At 34.3% G+C, this 17,895-nt stretch overlaps 1 protein-coding gene across 1 annotated transcript in view; it reads left to right on the forward strand.

Annotated features, from left to right (window-relative positions):
* The first annotated feature begins 10,087 nt into the window (after positions 1–10,087).
* Positions 10,088–17,895, forward strand: part of LOC136030055 (succinate dehydrogenase [ubiquinone] cytochrome b small subunit B, mitochondrial-like) — a 28,246-nt gene continuing 20,438 nt past the window's right edge. Inside the window, exons 1-2 of the mRNA XM_065708682.1 lie at positions 10,088–10,255; positions 16,035–16,326. Coding sequence (XP_065564754.1) covers positions 10,243–10,255; positions 16,035–16,326 — 305 coding nt within the window. The 5' untranslated portion in view covers positions 10,088–10,242. The remainder of the gene's footprint in view (positions 10,256–16,034; positions 16,327–17,895) is intronic.

The raw sequence follows: 17,895 nt of genomic DNA on the forward strand, positions 1-17,895 counted from the left end.
ATTTTCTATAATCACTAGATGCCACATTTGAGGCCTTTTTTCGCGTCAACCAAAGAGACTGTTTGAGCTCAACCACTCCGTGTGGTTGAGCTCAACCGCTGTTTTTGCGTGAAACAGTGACAAACCAGGTTGTCATGAAAAGTGATTTTGCGTGAAACAATTGACTGGTTGAACTCTAATTTAACCAGAACTGTCATTGTTTTTAACCGTAGGGTTCTACCATTCATAATTGTTGGTTGACCTTTTCAGGCGTAGATTTCGAAAAGAAGAATTCGTAGGCTATAAATAAGTCTATATAAAATAAGAATTATAAGCTGACAAATAGAATTCTAGCCACGCAAAAGTAAGGTTTAATTTTGTTTTTTTCGTATTAGGGCTATTTGGATAAATGTTGGGTTATATCCTGCAATTTGATTCACATAGGCCTTAAGACAGGAAGTCAAGAGTTTGAATATGCTTTTGAAAACTTATGTAGATACTTGGAAATCTTTGTTTCATCCTTTTGATGCCCTAGGCTTGACCTTAGCTTGGTAATTTGGCTTCAGAGATAAAACCTTGATGAAGCAAGACCCTAGTGGTTATAAAGCATTGTTAATCCAATTACTATTCTTACTAGATGCTTCAAGATGTGTTGCATCTTTGTCAGAACTCTTTACATTTCAGCCTTACCCTATAGGGCCATGGATAAATTTTCAGGTCAAACTCTAGTTTGGCTACTGTTTGCTATCTTAGAAATGGGTTAAGTCAGGAAAATAGAACTTCCAGTAATGAATCCAAAGCAAAAATTAGTAAAATTCTAGTTTAGCTAATTTTCATTATCTTGGAAAGGGAATAGGTTACAAGAATGAAACTCAGTAACTAATCCAGGGTCAAAAACACTCTGGGAAGGTACTGCCAGGCTTCTATGTCAACCCTTTTCTGATTTTTAAGTCTTAGATAATTGCTTACTCAGAAGGTCTATACCTATACTATTGAAATTTTGACAAAACAAGATTTACCTTAATTTTTAATTATCAGTTTCTTTTACTCTGGCTTTAGCTCTTAAAATGCAATTCCTTTTATTTGAGTAGCATTTTAAGCCATATCAATATTTTTTTTTCAAAATTTAGGAAATGTCTGCATATCTTTAAAACCTTATAAAGTGGATTGAGGAAAGCTGTGAAACACAAGTCTTAGAAGTATCTTATATCAAAATACACCTGATACAGTTTAATTTTTTAGAGATGACACAGAATAGCATTAAAGCTGAGTATTTGCTTTGCAAGAAATGTGTCCCTTCTGTTGTAAAGCATTTTGGATAGACACTAATCTAACCATGGGCGTATTGCTGTTGCAAATGGTTTTGCTTAAAATGGTTTGGAAAACAAATAGCAAATGTAAATTTGATTTTTTATCATTATTTAAGACTAGAATATCACAAAGCTATGCAATCACATTGCTTGTTGTATCTTAAGTAAATACAATCCCTGATGGAGCTTTGTTGATACCTGTCTTAAAATTAATTTTTCTAAATAAAATATATTGTTTATGGGACAGTAGAGAAAATGGCAACAACCATGAATTGAGTTTTTTTCAATATTTCTTTTTTCAAATAATAGTTCTCTGGTCACATTTGTGTTCCTTGCTAAGTTGTTGGCGCTCTGGTTTGGGAATCCTTTGTCCAAGGGGTACAGGTTTAATTCCTGGCATTGCTAGTGTATTTGGTTTTTACCAGCTAAGTATTCACCATGCTAGTTTGCATCTTAAGTAAAGCAATCCCTACTGGAGCTTTGTTGACACCTGCCTTACAATAACTTGTCTAAGTAAAATACAATGTGTATTGAAGATTAGTGAAAATGGCTGTAAATCCATCTTGTTTCTTTTTTCAATTTTTTTTTTTTAATAGTTGTTCTACTCTGGTCGTAATAATGTTCTTGGCTAAGTGGAAAGCACTCTTAGTAAGAAATCCTTTGTCCATGGGGTACAGGTTTGATTCCTAGTATTGCCTGTTTATTTGTTTTAAATGGGGGTCAGTGATGTTAGACAGATCTAAACCAGCTCTAAATAGGCAAATGGAGAAATATGCAAAAGGTAAGCAGGGAGGGTGTACAAAAGCACAAGATTTCTGGCCCCCAGCCCTTAATTGCAATTCTTGGCCAAAGGGTCGCAAAGTGAAAATTAGCACTGCCAGTTTAAACCTTGATGTGTCAGTGCTGCCATACTTACTTACTTGCATATTGTTGTTGAGTTTGCCCACATTTTATCTTCATTACTATCTAAAATCATTTAGACATTCAGCAAACTGTCTCAAAGCACAATTAGTATTGAATAGTTTTTGGGCCTTACTGACTTTCCCTTTATAGCAAAGGTTTATTGTTGTGTATAATGTAGATATTTTAAAGTAATCAATCATTAAGAATTCCCTTTTAGTTTTATCAAGTTTTTGAGTAATAAACCTTTTTAATTACCTTAAAATATTTATTCAGGTCCTTTACTATTGGCTGCCCTTTATATTACAATAATGATTTAAATATATTGTGGTAACTAAAAATTTGGATAATCCAACCTATTTTACCATCTTAAGGTTGTTTACAAAGGTGTATGAAATATTTAAGTACTGACTTAGCTACAGAAAACTTCTAGATATAATAAAATGTAAGCAAGATGGCTCTTACTTTGACCATATCTATGGAAGCACTAATGAGAGAGTGGGTCATTTGATGCATTTGTAGGATTGAGTGAGATGAGAAATGAAGTGTAGGTTTGATGAGAGATGGCTGGTGAATGTGATGAGGGATGAATGTTTTGCAAGATTTTAAAATTTTGGACAATTTCTCATGTTGACAGTAGAGTGCAGAAGTAAAATTTTGTAATTTTTTTTTCTTTGTTTCTGTTATGTTAGACAATGTTGAATATTCTAAAGTGAAGTTTCTTTTTTGTTTGGAATTGTGATGGCCCTAGGGCTTTAGTGCAATACAAATTACTAATGTTTATTCACTTTCTTTAAACAAACACAATGTCTATGTCTCCTAGCTTTAACAAAGTCAAATGTAATTTTAAGACCAGGGATTTCAAAGTAGGTCAAATGAACTTCTGGTAAAAATGAGCAATTTATGAAACATCTAGATTAAAAAAGTCTTTTAGACAACAAAGAAGACAATTGAATAAAGAAAAGTACCTTATATCATAATTGTTGTGCACCCTTAAGATAGAAATGAACAAAGCTTCAATTAAGATTCTGTTTTGTTTAAACAGACAGAAGGGACAAACCTCCAAGCTTTGACAAATACAATCTCACTTTGTGGCTCCTATCTTTTCAAAGGGGACTTTCTTTGGATTTTTTCTATCCAACTAAAACTGAAAAGGACAGCATGATATACAAGTGACCTTCCAATTACCCTACATAGCAAGAGAAAATCATTAAGTTAGGCTATGCTTTATCTCAATCCCCCTCCCAATGTGCAGAAATATGGCTCAAATTTCATATTTTCAATGCATTTAACCTCCTGTCACCTGTTTTTCTAGTTATTGTTTGTCACATTTGTTTAATTTACAGCTACATGGGATGAAGTTAGAGAGACAGATTGACAAAACAAATGGAAAATAGGAAATTTCAGCAATACATTTTTATATTGGGAGGATTGAGGGGTAAAGTAGAGCAAAGTTGAATGTAAAATGTGTTACCAGGTATTATCTAAAAATTATGAAGCATGAATTTTTTTTTTTATTATGTTTCTTTCTCTTCAGGTCCTTCTCTAGGGCTTTACCAAATCAAACATTCTATGCCCAGTAAAATTAGCAACAAGGTATAGTCTATATACAAAGGCTTATGTTATTTAACTATGAATATGGAATTTATATGGCAATCAGGAACTGGATACAGGCTAAAGCAAGTAAAAAAGAAAGAAAAAACTTCCCTAGTTAGCTCAGGAGACTTTTAATAGATTACTCTTCAGATAATTGCCTATGATACATAATTTAAATATTTACCCCTGTACAGTAGGGCGTTAAAACAATCTATCACAATGTAAGATACAGTATATTTAGATATGATGCTGATTTACAAATTCCAGGATTCTTTGTTGTAGTTTTCATAATTTTGTTGATAAAGTTTTATATATTCATCATATTTTATTTTATGTCATTAACATTAGCCAAACTAAACTTCTCAATAGAACTTGAATGTGGTGGCTATAATGCACAAGTACTGCAAAAATCTTACAACACATTATGTGTTATGGTAACTGTTCAGTGAGAAAAAAAAATTTCCTAGTTTAGCTTAATTTGTTATATTTTTGTGCTTATCAGAAATATTTTGTTAATTTTAGGCAGCTGTCCCCCCTCAAAAAATTCTTAAACATTTGCTGGTTTATACTTAACTAGTATTCTACTGAAAACAAAAATTAATATATATTTTGTATTGAAGGAATATAAAGCCCTTTGGATTTTTTTTTATTCAGATTAAGCAGTTTGCTATTTTCTTTTGTTAGGCTAAGCCTGTAATAGTGCTTTATTGTGAAGAGTCAAAATTTGCAGGGATTGCAAAGGCTAGCCTGAACAATATGTTATTACAAATTCTTAGGTTAAACTTCTGTTTGGTAAAATTCTAGTTTAGATAAATTTGTATTATCTTGAAAAAAGTTAAGGTTAGGAAAATGAAACTTTTAGGGATGGGTCTAGAGACTAAACTATATCATGGGAAAGTATTTTGGAGCATCTAACTCTACTCTTTCTCTCTCTTAAAAATGTTTGCCTTAAATTACCTTAAATCACATTGTCTAATGAAATAAGGATTAAATCCTGTAGAATTGCTGGTTAGTGATGATGACAGTTGGAAATCTCAATATTTGGTCCACACCCTTAAAAATGCTTGTGTTATAAAAGTGAAACCCTTGCAAAATAAATCTTCTACTTAAATGACAAGAAAAAAGCATTTTTAGTGTCATAACTTTGCTCAATTTCAATTTATGAAGTTTCCAAGATTTGGAAACTTTCAGGATATACATTTCCCTATATTTAAATACAAAACACTGATATGGCTTAAAATTCTACTCAAATAACAAGAATTGCATTTTCAGAGCTAAAACCAGAGAAACAGAAACTGCTTGCTGAAAATTAAGGTAAGATGTTGTTTTACCAAAATTTTAATAGTTACAGACCAGTCCAGTATGCAAAATTCCCAGATTTAAAAACAAAAGAGGGTTCTCAGAGTATGTATTTAGCTATGGATTAATCACTGAAAGTTTCATTCACCTAACATAACCCCATTCAAAGATAGCAAAAAGTAGCTAAACTGGAATTTGACTGGAAATTTAATCTATAGCCTGGTAGGCTAGTAGAATTCCAAATCAAAACAAAAAGAAGTCAAACTAGAATTTTATCCTCTGTTTAGGGTAGCTCAACAAAGCTAAAGTCTTATCATTTAGGACTTTTTTATAGGTAATTTTGCTTTTACAGTATGAATACAACATTTTCCAATATATTACCTGAACAATTTAACCAAAGATTCCACTAATTCAGACCCTTCCTATCTCTTCAAATATACCAGAGAGTATGCTAGATCATTTTTCAATTCTCTCTGACCTCAAACTAATGTGAAATATGTCAAATCCGGAGGAAATTAAGCCAGTGCTAAATCATTTAATTATAATAGAATGACACTCTTAACCAGTTCCAGTTCCAAAAATTGTAGGGAGGTATATGGACTAACAACAAGTCCTTTCACCTCTTTGACTTCTTCTTCAGAAAAACTAGCTACTGGAAGCGCTATTCTCCTCCAGTCTGCGAACAATAAATATATACGATTATGAACAATAATACACTGTTATTGATTGTGGGAAGTGCGAGTACCTGAGCTACCTGTCCCCAGCAGTTTAAGGCACTAGGCCGGCCGTATAGTTTAACACTATACGGATGTTTTATGTTTGAAATTTTTTGCCCAAACCGACAAGTAAAAAGAGTGTTTTCGCGAACCAGTTTTGTTTGAGCTCAACCATATGTAATTTTTTTCCGTTTTTGCGTTAAACATACAAGCTGGTTAAACCAAAGCTGTCATTGGTTAAACCAGCTGGTTGACGCGAAAAAAGGCCTTTGTTGATTACAAACAGATGACGATGAAAATCCGGCAGCTTTGTCACCATAATCATTCACAGATCCAGGGTTAAAATTTTAACTAGATTTCATTTTTTTTGCTAGCAAGTTAGGCTCTCAGAAGCTTCTTTTTTGTAAGGGCTTCGTCCTAAAACCGTTATAACAAAAATTACCAGTATCCATACCAATTCTACTAATACCAGCTCCAACTCAATAAAAGTCCCACATCATATTATATTAAATTTTAGTCTGAGGATGTGTAGGTGTCTAGTCTAAAATTGAAATTTTCAGCAGGACTATCTGGTGGTTCCGGTTAAATACTAAAGGAAAAAATCAACATGACATTTTCACTAGGGCCGGGGTTGTCCCGTAGATTGCGTAACTGTGTTCTTTGGTTCTTAGCCCGACATAAAAGTCCATATTTCCGCGGAAAGATCTGCAGAGGTTTAAACATTATTTTCTTCTTTTGTTTTGTGAAAAGGCTATCAATCACATGGATAATATTGAAAAATCGAGCTTAAATTCCCTTTTACTGAAAACAAAACTTCTCAAGCTTTCCCTTCCCTGATATAAAATCCAAGGTGCTACTATATGATATAAAAAAACCAATGAAAAGAAAACAAAACTCTTTCATTAAGCAGCACTTTGAATTTGAGAAACATAGAGCTTGCAAGGGTGCCAATTTAGGAAAAGGACATAGAAGTGGCAATTTCCGCTTGATCTATAAAAATATTTTTCTAAGCATTTTCATTAAAAAACTAAAAAATGTCTTTGCCTTCCTTACATTTTTATATATTGATACCCCTTGGAGTTTACAAGTTCTATTAAAGAAAGGATCTTTATATACTTTTGCAAATTCAAAAATAAGCTTTTTGGGTCAAGTACTCCACAAAAGTAATCAGGTACAAATACTTAGTCAACTTGAAATTTTAATTTAAAAATATTTGAATAAAAATAATTGCCTAAAACTGTGACAGACTTTTTATTTTTTAAAAAGAACTTGGAAATCTATATGGCTCTTTTTGGCTTCCAGCAAGTTGCCTGAAATAGTTATGACAAAACGGCTTTTTCTTTTAAGTTCTTATTTCTTTTTTTCTTTAATTTCTCTTAATTTCTCACAAGAAATTAAGACAAAAATGCAAAATTTTTCTGGCTTGTGGGAAGCACAAGTGCTTGAGCTCCCTGTTCCCAGAAATTAAAGGTAATTTAATATCAAATATTTCGACTGGTAATTTAATTTTACAAAACAAGTTGTCCAAGTCTCTTCCTTCCAGTTTTCTATTGAGTTTTTTGCCAAATAAAACGCTAGTTCTAAGTAAATATTGTTTTCACTTAAGTATAAAAGACACTAGCCTTAAAAATCTTTTAGAGGGGTGGTCCTCTTTTTATTTTTGATTATTTTTGTTTGAAAGTCTTGTTTATCACTCAGATTACACAAGCATCGCTTAGGGAGAAAATTTTGTCCCAGTTAAAATCCCTAAGCACCAAAACCTCAGAACAAATAAGCACAGAAATGCACTGAAAGTATGCTCTACAAGTAAATAAAGGTACAGCATTTATTGAGATCTGTTTTGTTAAGAAAGTCACACTCCATCTTGTTCCCAATTTCCCACTTTTCATTAAGAAACGATATTAACTTTAGTTAATTAAATAGGAACAGAATTTCTTATTATTTCAATTAGAAATGAACCCTGACTTACGTTAATTTTCAAAGAACAATATTTCTTATGCAAGAAAAGAGTAAAGTTGACACATAAAACGACCCTTAAACACCTTTCTATAACTTTTTGGAACCCAACTAGTGCTGAAAAAATAAAAAACAGAGATTATTTTGGAAATTTCCGAATCGTATTTAAGGTTTACTCAGAGGCGCCATTTGGGGGGGGGGCAGGGGTGGTCAAATGCCCACCCCAGATTTTCCAGGGGGCCCAAGCCTCCACCACAAAGGGCCCTTTGCCGGCCATAATAATCCATTATGTCCAACATAACCCATTCTGTCCAATTGATTTGAAATTACTGCACGCCTATTAACCAAAGAGCTTAATTACCTGACGACCCTTGGGGTAATTATGCTATTTGCTATTAATTATTATAAACTCTGAAAGTAGGCTAGATACATAATAAAATTCTCGACATCTGTCAAATGCCCATTTCCTAGATGCATAAATTCTGAATTTTTACAGTAATTCCTCTAAGTTGACAGATTAAAATAGATCAGTTCCTCTCAAATGTTTCGATGTTTATTTTCTTGTTTTAGTGATTATAAGCCCCCGTTTTAGATTACTCGAGTCAGTTCTTATTCTGTTTCTGTCCTCGTCTTATGTACAATTACTATGTCATATGTGTAAATAAACATTTTTATGCTCGACACATAAACCTTATGAAGGTTAGAGACGCTTGACATCCTCTACTGGTCGAACCCCAGATTGTAGGCCAACGCTACAATAAGACTCTAAAGAGAGAGCACAGAGAAGTAGAAGACGTTACATCATTAAGCCTATTAACTTTTTAGTTGGGTAAATATAAAGGTATTAATAGCCATTAGTATTAGAACTCAAAAGATCACCAGGAATCTGAAACAATTTGTGACAACTTTGACGCTAGGAAAGAACTTAATCCAATCTGGAAATTGGACTATTACATTGGCGGATGAAATGAAGCGAGAGCACTCCAAGACTTTAACCCGTCTACTAGCCGAATTTGACAAAAGGTTCACAGATAACTTGCCAGTGCTGAGCACACTCGAAGCCTTGGATCCAAGATCGACAAAGTTTATGGACACAGAGTTGTTCAAGCGTATCTTTGCTCTTTACGGCGAGCTGGATATCGACGACATTCTTCTCGAATCTCAAGCTGGTATTGCCAAGCGTTTCTTGCTCGATGAGGAGAAAAAACCGGAAAACTTTCTAGACATTGTCGATCATCTTCAGGCATTACCAGTGGCTTACTCACAAGTAATAAAGTACTTTGTATTGCTGCCACACTTCCTGTGACAACAGCGAGCAATGAGTGTTTGTTTTCTCGCTTAGAAATAGTGAAAAACTACCTGTGGTATACAACAGGAGACAATTGTCTCAGTCACCTCCTTTTGATGTTTGCAGAGAAGGATTTAGTAAAAAGTTGGACCACAGCCCGCTTGTTGATGATTTTGCAAAGATGAAACCTCGGCGGTTCCTCTTCTTACTTTGAGTGTTGTAATATTTTTTTCTCTTGTTATGTTTTACCTTTTTGTAAATATATTTGATCTGTAAGAATTCTGCTGACGGAAAACCGAGATTTTGGTTGCAACCCTCAGCATGCTAATGAAGATTACTTTCATCGACGTATCGTTTACTTAAATAAGAAAGTTTCTCGCTGAGGAACGCCAACCTGTAGTCTGTTTGAATTTTCCACTTTCAGTTTAATCACTTAACCTCGTTGATTGTGATTTTCGATGTTAAAATTAATCTTAGAGGTCAGTGTGGCTGAGTTCCAAATTCGGTTACAGTACATTTCCAAGCAACACACGGGTGCTGAAAATGCGTTTTACTTAGAATATTCGATCGATGTGCTGCCAAAATCCGCATTTTTTCTTACGCGACACGAAGTGAGTCGGGGGAGCCCAAGATGGAGTTCATGCCCACCCCAAGATTTGGTCCAAATTGCGCCTCTGGGTTTACTGTTAATGTAAACAAAAAGAACAGCTTTTATTCCAAAACTGACCTATTTTTTTCATCTGGTGGTATGTTTTTGTAAAGTGATTTTTAGTTTCCCTTACTTAAAGGGCTGGGAGGGTAATTTTGCAAGAGAGGGAGTTGTAAACCTTCAGTTAAGAATTTTTCCAGCTGATAATGATATCCTTTTTGTCAGTACTTCCCATCCAAAAAAGGGGCTTTTCTTGAAGTTCGGACGTGAGGGACTGTAATTATAGTGAACTGGGTTTCCATTTATGGAGATTCCAATTGCCCAGTTTCGGTTAAAAAAAACTTTTGGTTTTAAAAAACTTTTTGGTCATTTATAAACGCGTTCTCATATTTCCGGTTACCATTGGCCATGGTTAGTTTCTTAGTGCTAGGCCTGCAAGGATCTTGTTTTTATTATTTAAACGTTCCTCATTCGTTGAATTGCAGCTGAAAGAAAACGGCCAAACTAAGGATTTATTTTTTAAATCCCAAGCCTATTGAATAACTCCAAATGAGCACCTTAGGTATTGTATAATATTTGTTCAATAGTAGAATACCTTGCTAATTAGTCTGCGGCAAACTACCATAAAGTTCTTTGAAGGTAGAGAATGAAAGCTTCTAAACTGAATTAAGCTAGGCCCAATCCCATAAAAATGTCAAGAAAAGTTGGTGCAGTTCTTTGTAAGGGGCTTTTTGCTTGAAGAAAAAGTAGCCATTACATTTCTATTTATTTTCTCCCCAAAAGGGGTGTTTTGTGGAGTTATTGTTGAAGGATTTTTCTATCTTTGATAGTAGCCTGGTTCAGTTAGGGGTAAGGTTTATGTTAACAGGCTATTCAAGTAGCTAAGAATTAACTTTCCTTTGTAGTCAGAATTGCATGAGTCAATGTGTGATGGGGGGAGTCTCTTAAATCACTTTTGATTCTTAAGAAGAGCACTATAACTTCCAATATCAAATCAGCCCCATCTGAAGTTTAGATGACAACCCATTTGATAAAATCTTATATACCCCCAGGGCATCCTGAATCTAAATTTAACATGCATTTATATTGTAATTGAGCTTATGTTGTTAACCTATCTGGTCCAGGCATTAGGGGGGGGGGGTGGTTCATAATTTTTACAGTAGGGTAAGACAACCAGTACTGGGACAATTTGATCACTCTGCCTATTCTGGGACAGAATCTTTGATCAGATTACAACATGTCCAATACTGGGACAAAAGACTTTAATCTTGGACACCCAATCTATACATTTTTCAGGGTTGCTTCCAAAAAACCTGATGTCTTTTGTCCCAGTATTGGACATGTTGCAATCTAACCAAAGATTCTGTCCCAGAATAGGCACAGTGATTGAAGTGTCCCAGTACTGGTTGTCTTACCCTAGTGCTGATTATATTTGGAAAGAATATTAAATATAGAATAGAACTACTCTTTTATTACTATAGTTTATAGTTAAGAAAAGGAACATTACAGTCAACTTACTGAAAAGAAGCCCAAAAAAGGGTTCTGAGACATATACTTGTACTAAATCCTCATTAAGAATTGAAGAACTACTAAAGCTACATCTTACATTTGAAAAATAATCCTAGTTTGACTAAAACTAGAAATGCTAAAATTGATATTATGTTTTCATGATGTAGAGTAAAAGTAAAATAGACACATGCTAAAATGAAGAGAAAACCCTCTTTTGCTAAATTAGAGATGAATTATCTGTCTTTTATGCATACCTGTAACCCTTAAGGGCATTAGTAGATCTTGGAAATTTGAAATATCTGCAGAGTACATAATCTAGGATCTTAATCCATTCTTGAAAATTTTATCCACTATTTACTTGTATTTATATTGACATAATACCAAGCTTCCTATTTTTTAGAAATATAAATATTTATGATAGTGTATTACCAATTTTCAAATTACTAAGTTGACAGATAAAATTATTTGCACTATTTTCTGTTAATTTAGGTAAACCTTTTCATATCTGTTGTTTGACAATATTTTCTTCTATCTTTATTTAAACTCATGTTTCAAGCCAAAGAAGACTAATGGAGCAATTTATTATATTCATGTGTATATAGTTTAACTTATATACAGTCACAAATAAAATGACATGGAAATAGAAGAAAAATGGGTGTAATATTTCAAACAAGACAATGGAAAATGACAAAAAGTTTTTTCACTATAATAATTAAAGTCTAAATTCTTTGGTTTCACATCCAGAATCTTTTATCTATGGGATCAAAAAACAAAACAAAAAATAAACTAAACTAAATTAAACAAAAAATATAAAGAAGAGGAAAAAATAAAACAAAAAGGCAAAAAATGTTGTTGTAGTTGGTATTGATTACAGTTGGAACAGAAGTAGCAGTAATAGTGTATCCAAATATTTAAATACATAACTGAATATCCCACTTATGATACCCCTGAAGTTTCCTCTTGATATAATATGATGTTCCAAAAATATTGCTTATACATCCATATCAGCAATCTGTATGCATATAATATGCTTTAATTTAGTTCAAATTTCCCCTCAACGTTTCCCCAGATGCTTATTTCAATATTCTCAGCCTTAGTAGTACCCACTACAGAAGTAGTAGTTTTAGTGATAGTAGTAGTAGCCTACAAATATTGCCTTTGTGGCTAATATTTGCAAATAACATATACTATGTAAACAATGATCAAATTGCCTTACTTACAGCCTTGCCCTCAGGCCTTGCTGAGGGGGAGGGGGGACCAAATCCCCAAATGCATAATTACTGAACCTCTCAACAATGCTGAAAAAAAGATAGATGTCTCAAAACATTGTTTGGATGTTTCTTTTTGGGGAATGATGGGTGTGATTGGGGGGGGGGGTCTCTTAAATCACTTTTGATTCTTAAGAAGAGCACTATAACTTCCAATTTCAAATCAAATCAGCCCCATCTGAAGTTTAGATGACAACCCATTTGATAAAATCTTATATACCCCCAGGGCATAACTTCTAGCCTGTTCCCTAGGGCTCTGTTGGGTTGTGTCAACCCTGGAGGCATTGTTATATGTTCTTTGAAATATTTCATTTTAAAACAGATATCTCACAATTTCAATCAGATGTGTTTTATGATCAACCAAGTGAGCCATTATATAACCATCCTTTTGATTAAACCTTAAATGCCCCCAGGGCTCTACTTGCAACCCTTGGCCCCTGGGTCTAATGGTTTATGGCTCTAATAATTTCTATTGGATGCATTTTGTGAAAACATGATGTGTGGGATGGGGAGAGGGTATCTGTTCTCTGATTGCTTTGACTCTTAAAAAGGACACTAAAACTTCTGATTACCAACCCAATGAGACCCCTCCAAAGTATATACAACCACCCTTTCTATAAAAAACCTCATATACCCCCAGGCATAACTTACAACCCATGCTGGGAGGGCTGCAGTGTGGTTGTCATCCTCAACCATATAATTTCCAGACCCTTCAACTACAATGAACAAATTGCTATTTCAAAATTATGATTGGAGGTGTTAGGGGAAATGATGGTCATTAAGGGGGGAAACTGGTTGCTCTTAAATCAGTTTTGACTTTTAAATGGGCACTATAACTTCCAATTTCAGATCTAATGAGCCCCATCTGAAGCTTATACAACCATCCATCCCACAAAAACCTTATATGTCCCTAGGGCATAACATACAAATCTTGTCCCAGGGTTCTGGAGGGATGTCTCAATTCTAGAGGCAATTTTATATATTTTGTTGACTATTTTGAACAAAATGGCTATCTCAAAATTTCAATCAGATCTGTTTGTTGAAAAGAGGGGTAGTTGGGGATGGGCTGGTTGCCCTTCATCACTTTTGACTCTTAAGAGGGAACTAGAACTTCAAATTTTAAACCAAATGAGGCTCCTCTAAAGTTTTAAAACAGATATCTCACAATTTAATCAGATGTGTTTTATGATCAACCAAGTGAGCCATTATATAACCATCCTTTTGATTAAATCTTAAATGCCCCCAGGGCTCTACTTGCAACCCTTGGCCCCTGGGTCTAATGGTTTATTGCTCTAATACTTTCTATTGGATGCATTTTGTGAAAACATGATGGGCTGGTTGCCCTCCATCACTTTTGACTCTTAAGAGGGAACTAGAACTTCAAATTTTAAACCAAATGAGGCTCCTCTAACGTTTTAAAACAGATATCTCACAATTTCAATCAGATGTGTTTTATGATCAACCAAGTGAGCCATTATATAACCATCTTTTTGATTAAACCTTAAATGCCCCCAGGGCTCTACTTGCAACCCTTGGCCCCAGGGTCTAATGGTTTATGGCTCTAATAATTTCTATTGGATGCATTTTGTGAAAACATGATGTGTGGGATGGGGAGAGGGTATCTGTTCTCTGATTGCTTTGACTCTTAAAAAGGACATTAAAACTTCTGATTACCAACCCAATGAGACCCCTCCAAAGTATATACAACCACCCTTTCTATAAAAAACCTCATATACCCCCAAGGCATAACTTACAACCCATGCTGGGAGGGCTGCAGTGTGGTTGTCATCCTCAACCATATAATTTCCAGACCCTTCAACTACAATGAACAAAATTGCTATTTCAAAATCATGATTGGAGGTGTTAGGGGAAATGATGGTCATTAAGGGGGGAAACTGGTTGCTCTTAAATCGGTTTTGACATTTAAATGGGCACTATAACTTCCAATTTCAGATCTAATGAGCTCCATCTGAAGCTTATACAACCATCCATTCCACAAAAACCTTATATGTCCCTAGGGCATAACATACAAATCTTGTCCCAAGGTTCTGGATGGATGTCTCAATTCTAGAGGCAATTTATATATTTTGTTGACTATTTTGAACAAAATGGCTATCTCAAAATTTCAATCAGATCTGTTTATTGAAAAGAGGGGTAGTTGGGGATGGGCTGGTTGCCCTCCATCACTTTTGACTCTTAAGAGGGAACTAGAACTTCAAATTTTAAACCAAATGAGGCTCCTCTAAAGTTTATAAAACCATCTCTTCCATAAAACCTTAAATGCTCACGGGCAGAACTTAACCCTTACCCCCTGGCTATGGTGGTTTGTTTCAATCCCAAAAGCCTTGTTATATGATCTTAGGACTGTTTTGGATAAAATGGATATATAAATTGGATGCATAGGGAGATGGAGGGATAGCTGTCCTCTGATTACTGTTACTCTTATAAAAGGCACTACAACTTCTGATTGACAACTCAATGAGCCTTCTCTGAAGCTTTTATGACCACCCTTTCTATAACAAACATTATATGCCCTGATGCTATAACTTACAACCCTTGCCCTGAGGGCTGGGGGGGGGGGAATTCGTTCTCAAATACATAATTTCCAGATCTTTCAACTATGCTGAAGAAAATGACTATATCAAAACTTTGAAGGAATCTGTTTGTGTAGATTAAGGGCTAGGAGGGGGGTTGGTTGCCCTCCCATCACTTGTGACTATTAAAAAGGGCTCTTTCAATTTCCAATTGAGCTCTTTTTGAAATTCCCAGGACAACTCCTTTTATACAATGTGCCTTGGCCTAAAACAAACAAACTCAAAAAAAAGAAAAAAATATATATTGCCAACATTGTTCTTTCAGTTTCCAATAGAATGGGCTCTTTTGGAAATTTCCAGGAAAACTCCTATATGGAGCGCCCTGGTCTAAAACAAACAAACAAACCAAAAAAAAAAAAAAAAAGGAAAAAAATACATATCCTCAACATCATTCTTTACCTAGGCAGTGCTATCATGCTGCCTGTGATTAGTGTGAAAACGGGCTCTTTTGGAAATTTCCAGGAAAACTCCTTCTATATGGAGTGCCCTGGTCTAAAACAAACAAACCAAAAAAAAAAGGAAAAAAAATACATATTCTCAACATCATTCTTTACCTAGGCAGTGCTATCATGCTGCCTGTGATTAGTGTGAAAAAGAGTTTCTGTTTTCATTTTGTCTTGTTTGTAAATGGATGGGCATGGTAGTTTTTGAAACTATTTCCAAAATACATTGGTGTTAATTTTACCAATGATGTCATAAAAACAATTTGTATATTTTACCTGCTTTTTATATATTTTCATTTTGTTTTGTTTGTAAATGGAAGGGCATGGTAGTTTTTGAAACTATTTCCAAAATGCATTGGTGTCAATTTTACCAGTGATGTCATAAAAACAATTTATAGCCACTGTCCAGAATCACTGAATGTGATTTGTATGAGCCCAATTATTTATTATGTTTATTACTATTATGATTAAATGCTTATTAAAATTCCTTTTTTATAACAAGCTAATGCAGCACCATTATCTTGCAGCACAAAGGACCCTGCTGTCATGTCCCACAAGAACTATTTGGAATTCAGTTAGGCAGCAAGTAATACAAAGGAAAAACCATGACTCTTTACTTAAGAGACTAGGAGTTTCATCTGTTCCTCTAAGATTTGCTGCAACACATAGTTCACAGGGCATAGATAAAGCTTCTAAACATTGGACTGGTGAAAGGGTTTTGAGTCTTGTTTTAGTGGGAGTTATTCCTGCTGCCTTTGCTTTCCCATCTCCTTTGATGGATTCTATCCTTGCCTTGTCAGCCACTGTTCACTCCCATTGGTAAGTAACAATGATTTAATATAGTTGTTGGAGATAATGTATTGATTCTATGCTGTAAGGAAGGAGCAACTTGGCTCAGTAGTAACCAGAACTCTAAAAAACAAAATTAAAAACTTAAAAAAAAGAATTTAATTTTTATGCTGATTCCAAATAGGTAGGGAAATATTATATCTATATATATAAAAATAAGTTCTCTGTCTGTCGAGTGACGTCCGTGTTTGTCTGAATTATTTCATCATATACCAACTCAAAAACGAATGTATTCAAGCCAATGTAGCTGAGTTGGTAAGGCGTTATGTTCCAGGTTCTAGGTTCAAGAGGTTCCAGGTTCAAACCTTGTCTTTAGCATTAATACAAAAGAAGAAAAAAAAACTAATAAAGGTAAAACCTACAAAAAAAAACTAAAAAAAAAAACTAAAAAAAACTAAAATAACTAAAAAAGCTAAAAAACTAAAAAAAAGGTAAAAAACTAAAAAAGAAATAAAAAACTAAAAAAACATAAACTAAACTAAAATAAAAAAATGTAAAAACTACAAAAAAAAAACTGAAAACTAATAAAAAAACTAAAAAAGCTAAAAAAAAAAAAAAAAAAAAAAAAAAAAAAAAAAAAAAAAGAGGTAAAAAACTAAAAAAAGGAAAAAAACTGAAAAATAAAGGAGAAAAATAAAACTAAAAAAATATAAATAAAAATAAAAAACTAAAAAAGGTAAAAAATACTAAAAAGAAAAAAGGAAAAAAAAATTAAAAATTTATTTCATCATATACCAATTCAAAAACGAATTTATATACAGACCGGGACACAAATGGCGACCAGGACTTAGGGAACTGGATGGGAAGAATAAAAACCTGTCTAAGATACATGACTGACATAACCGGACCGGTTCTGCTCTCTTTGGTGGAGTTGGGGGGGGGTAATTTGGAAAAATGAGATATTTGTAACTTATGAAAGGGTGACCAGATCTTAATGAAATTTGATATTTAGAAGGATCTTGTGCTTTAAAGCTCTAATTTCAAATTCCGACCAGAGCCTGTGGCATTTGGGAGGGGGAGTTGGAGGGGAAACCGGAATTCCTGGGAAACATGAAAATTGGGGTATTTTTATCTTACGAATAGGTGATCGGATCTTATTGAAATTTGATATTTAGAAGGAATTCATCTCTCAGAGCTCTTATTTCAAATCCGACCAGATCTTTTGACACTGGGGGGAGTTGGAGGGGGAAATCTTGAAAAACACTTGGAGTGGAGGAATTGGGATGAAGCTCGGTGGATAGAATAAGCAAATGTCCTTGATACGTGATTGACGTAACTGTACCGGATTCGCTCTCTTTCGGGGAGTTGGGGGGAAGGGTTCAGTGATTTGGCGAGTTTGGTGCTTCTGGACGTGCTAGGACGATGAAAATTGGTAGGCGTGTCACGGAGCTGCATAAATTGACTTGATAAAGTCGTTTTCCCAGATTTGACCATCTGGGGGGCTAAAGGGAGAGGAAAAATTAGAAAAAATGAGGTATTTGTAACTTATGAGTGGGTGATCGGATCTTAATGAATTTTGATATTTAGAAGGACATCGTG

This window comes from Artemia franciscana, chromosome 8 (assembly GCF_032884065.1).
Source record: "Artemia franciscana chromosome 8, ASM3288406v1, whole genome shotgun sequence".
In the NCBI taxonomy this organism is placed as follows: domain Eukaryota; kingdom Metazoa; phylum Arthropoda; class Branchiopoda; order Anostraca; family Artemiidae; genus Artemia; species Artemia franciscana.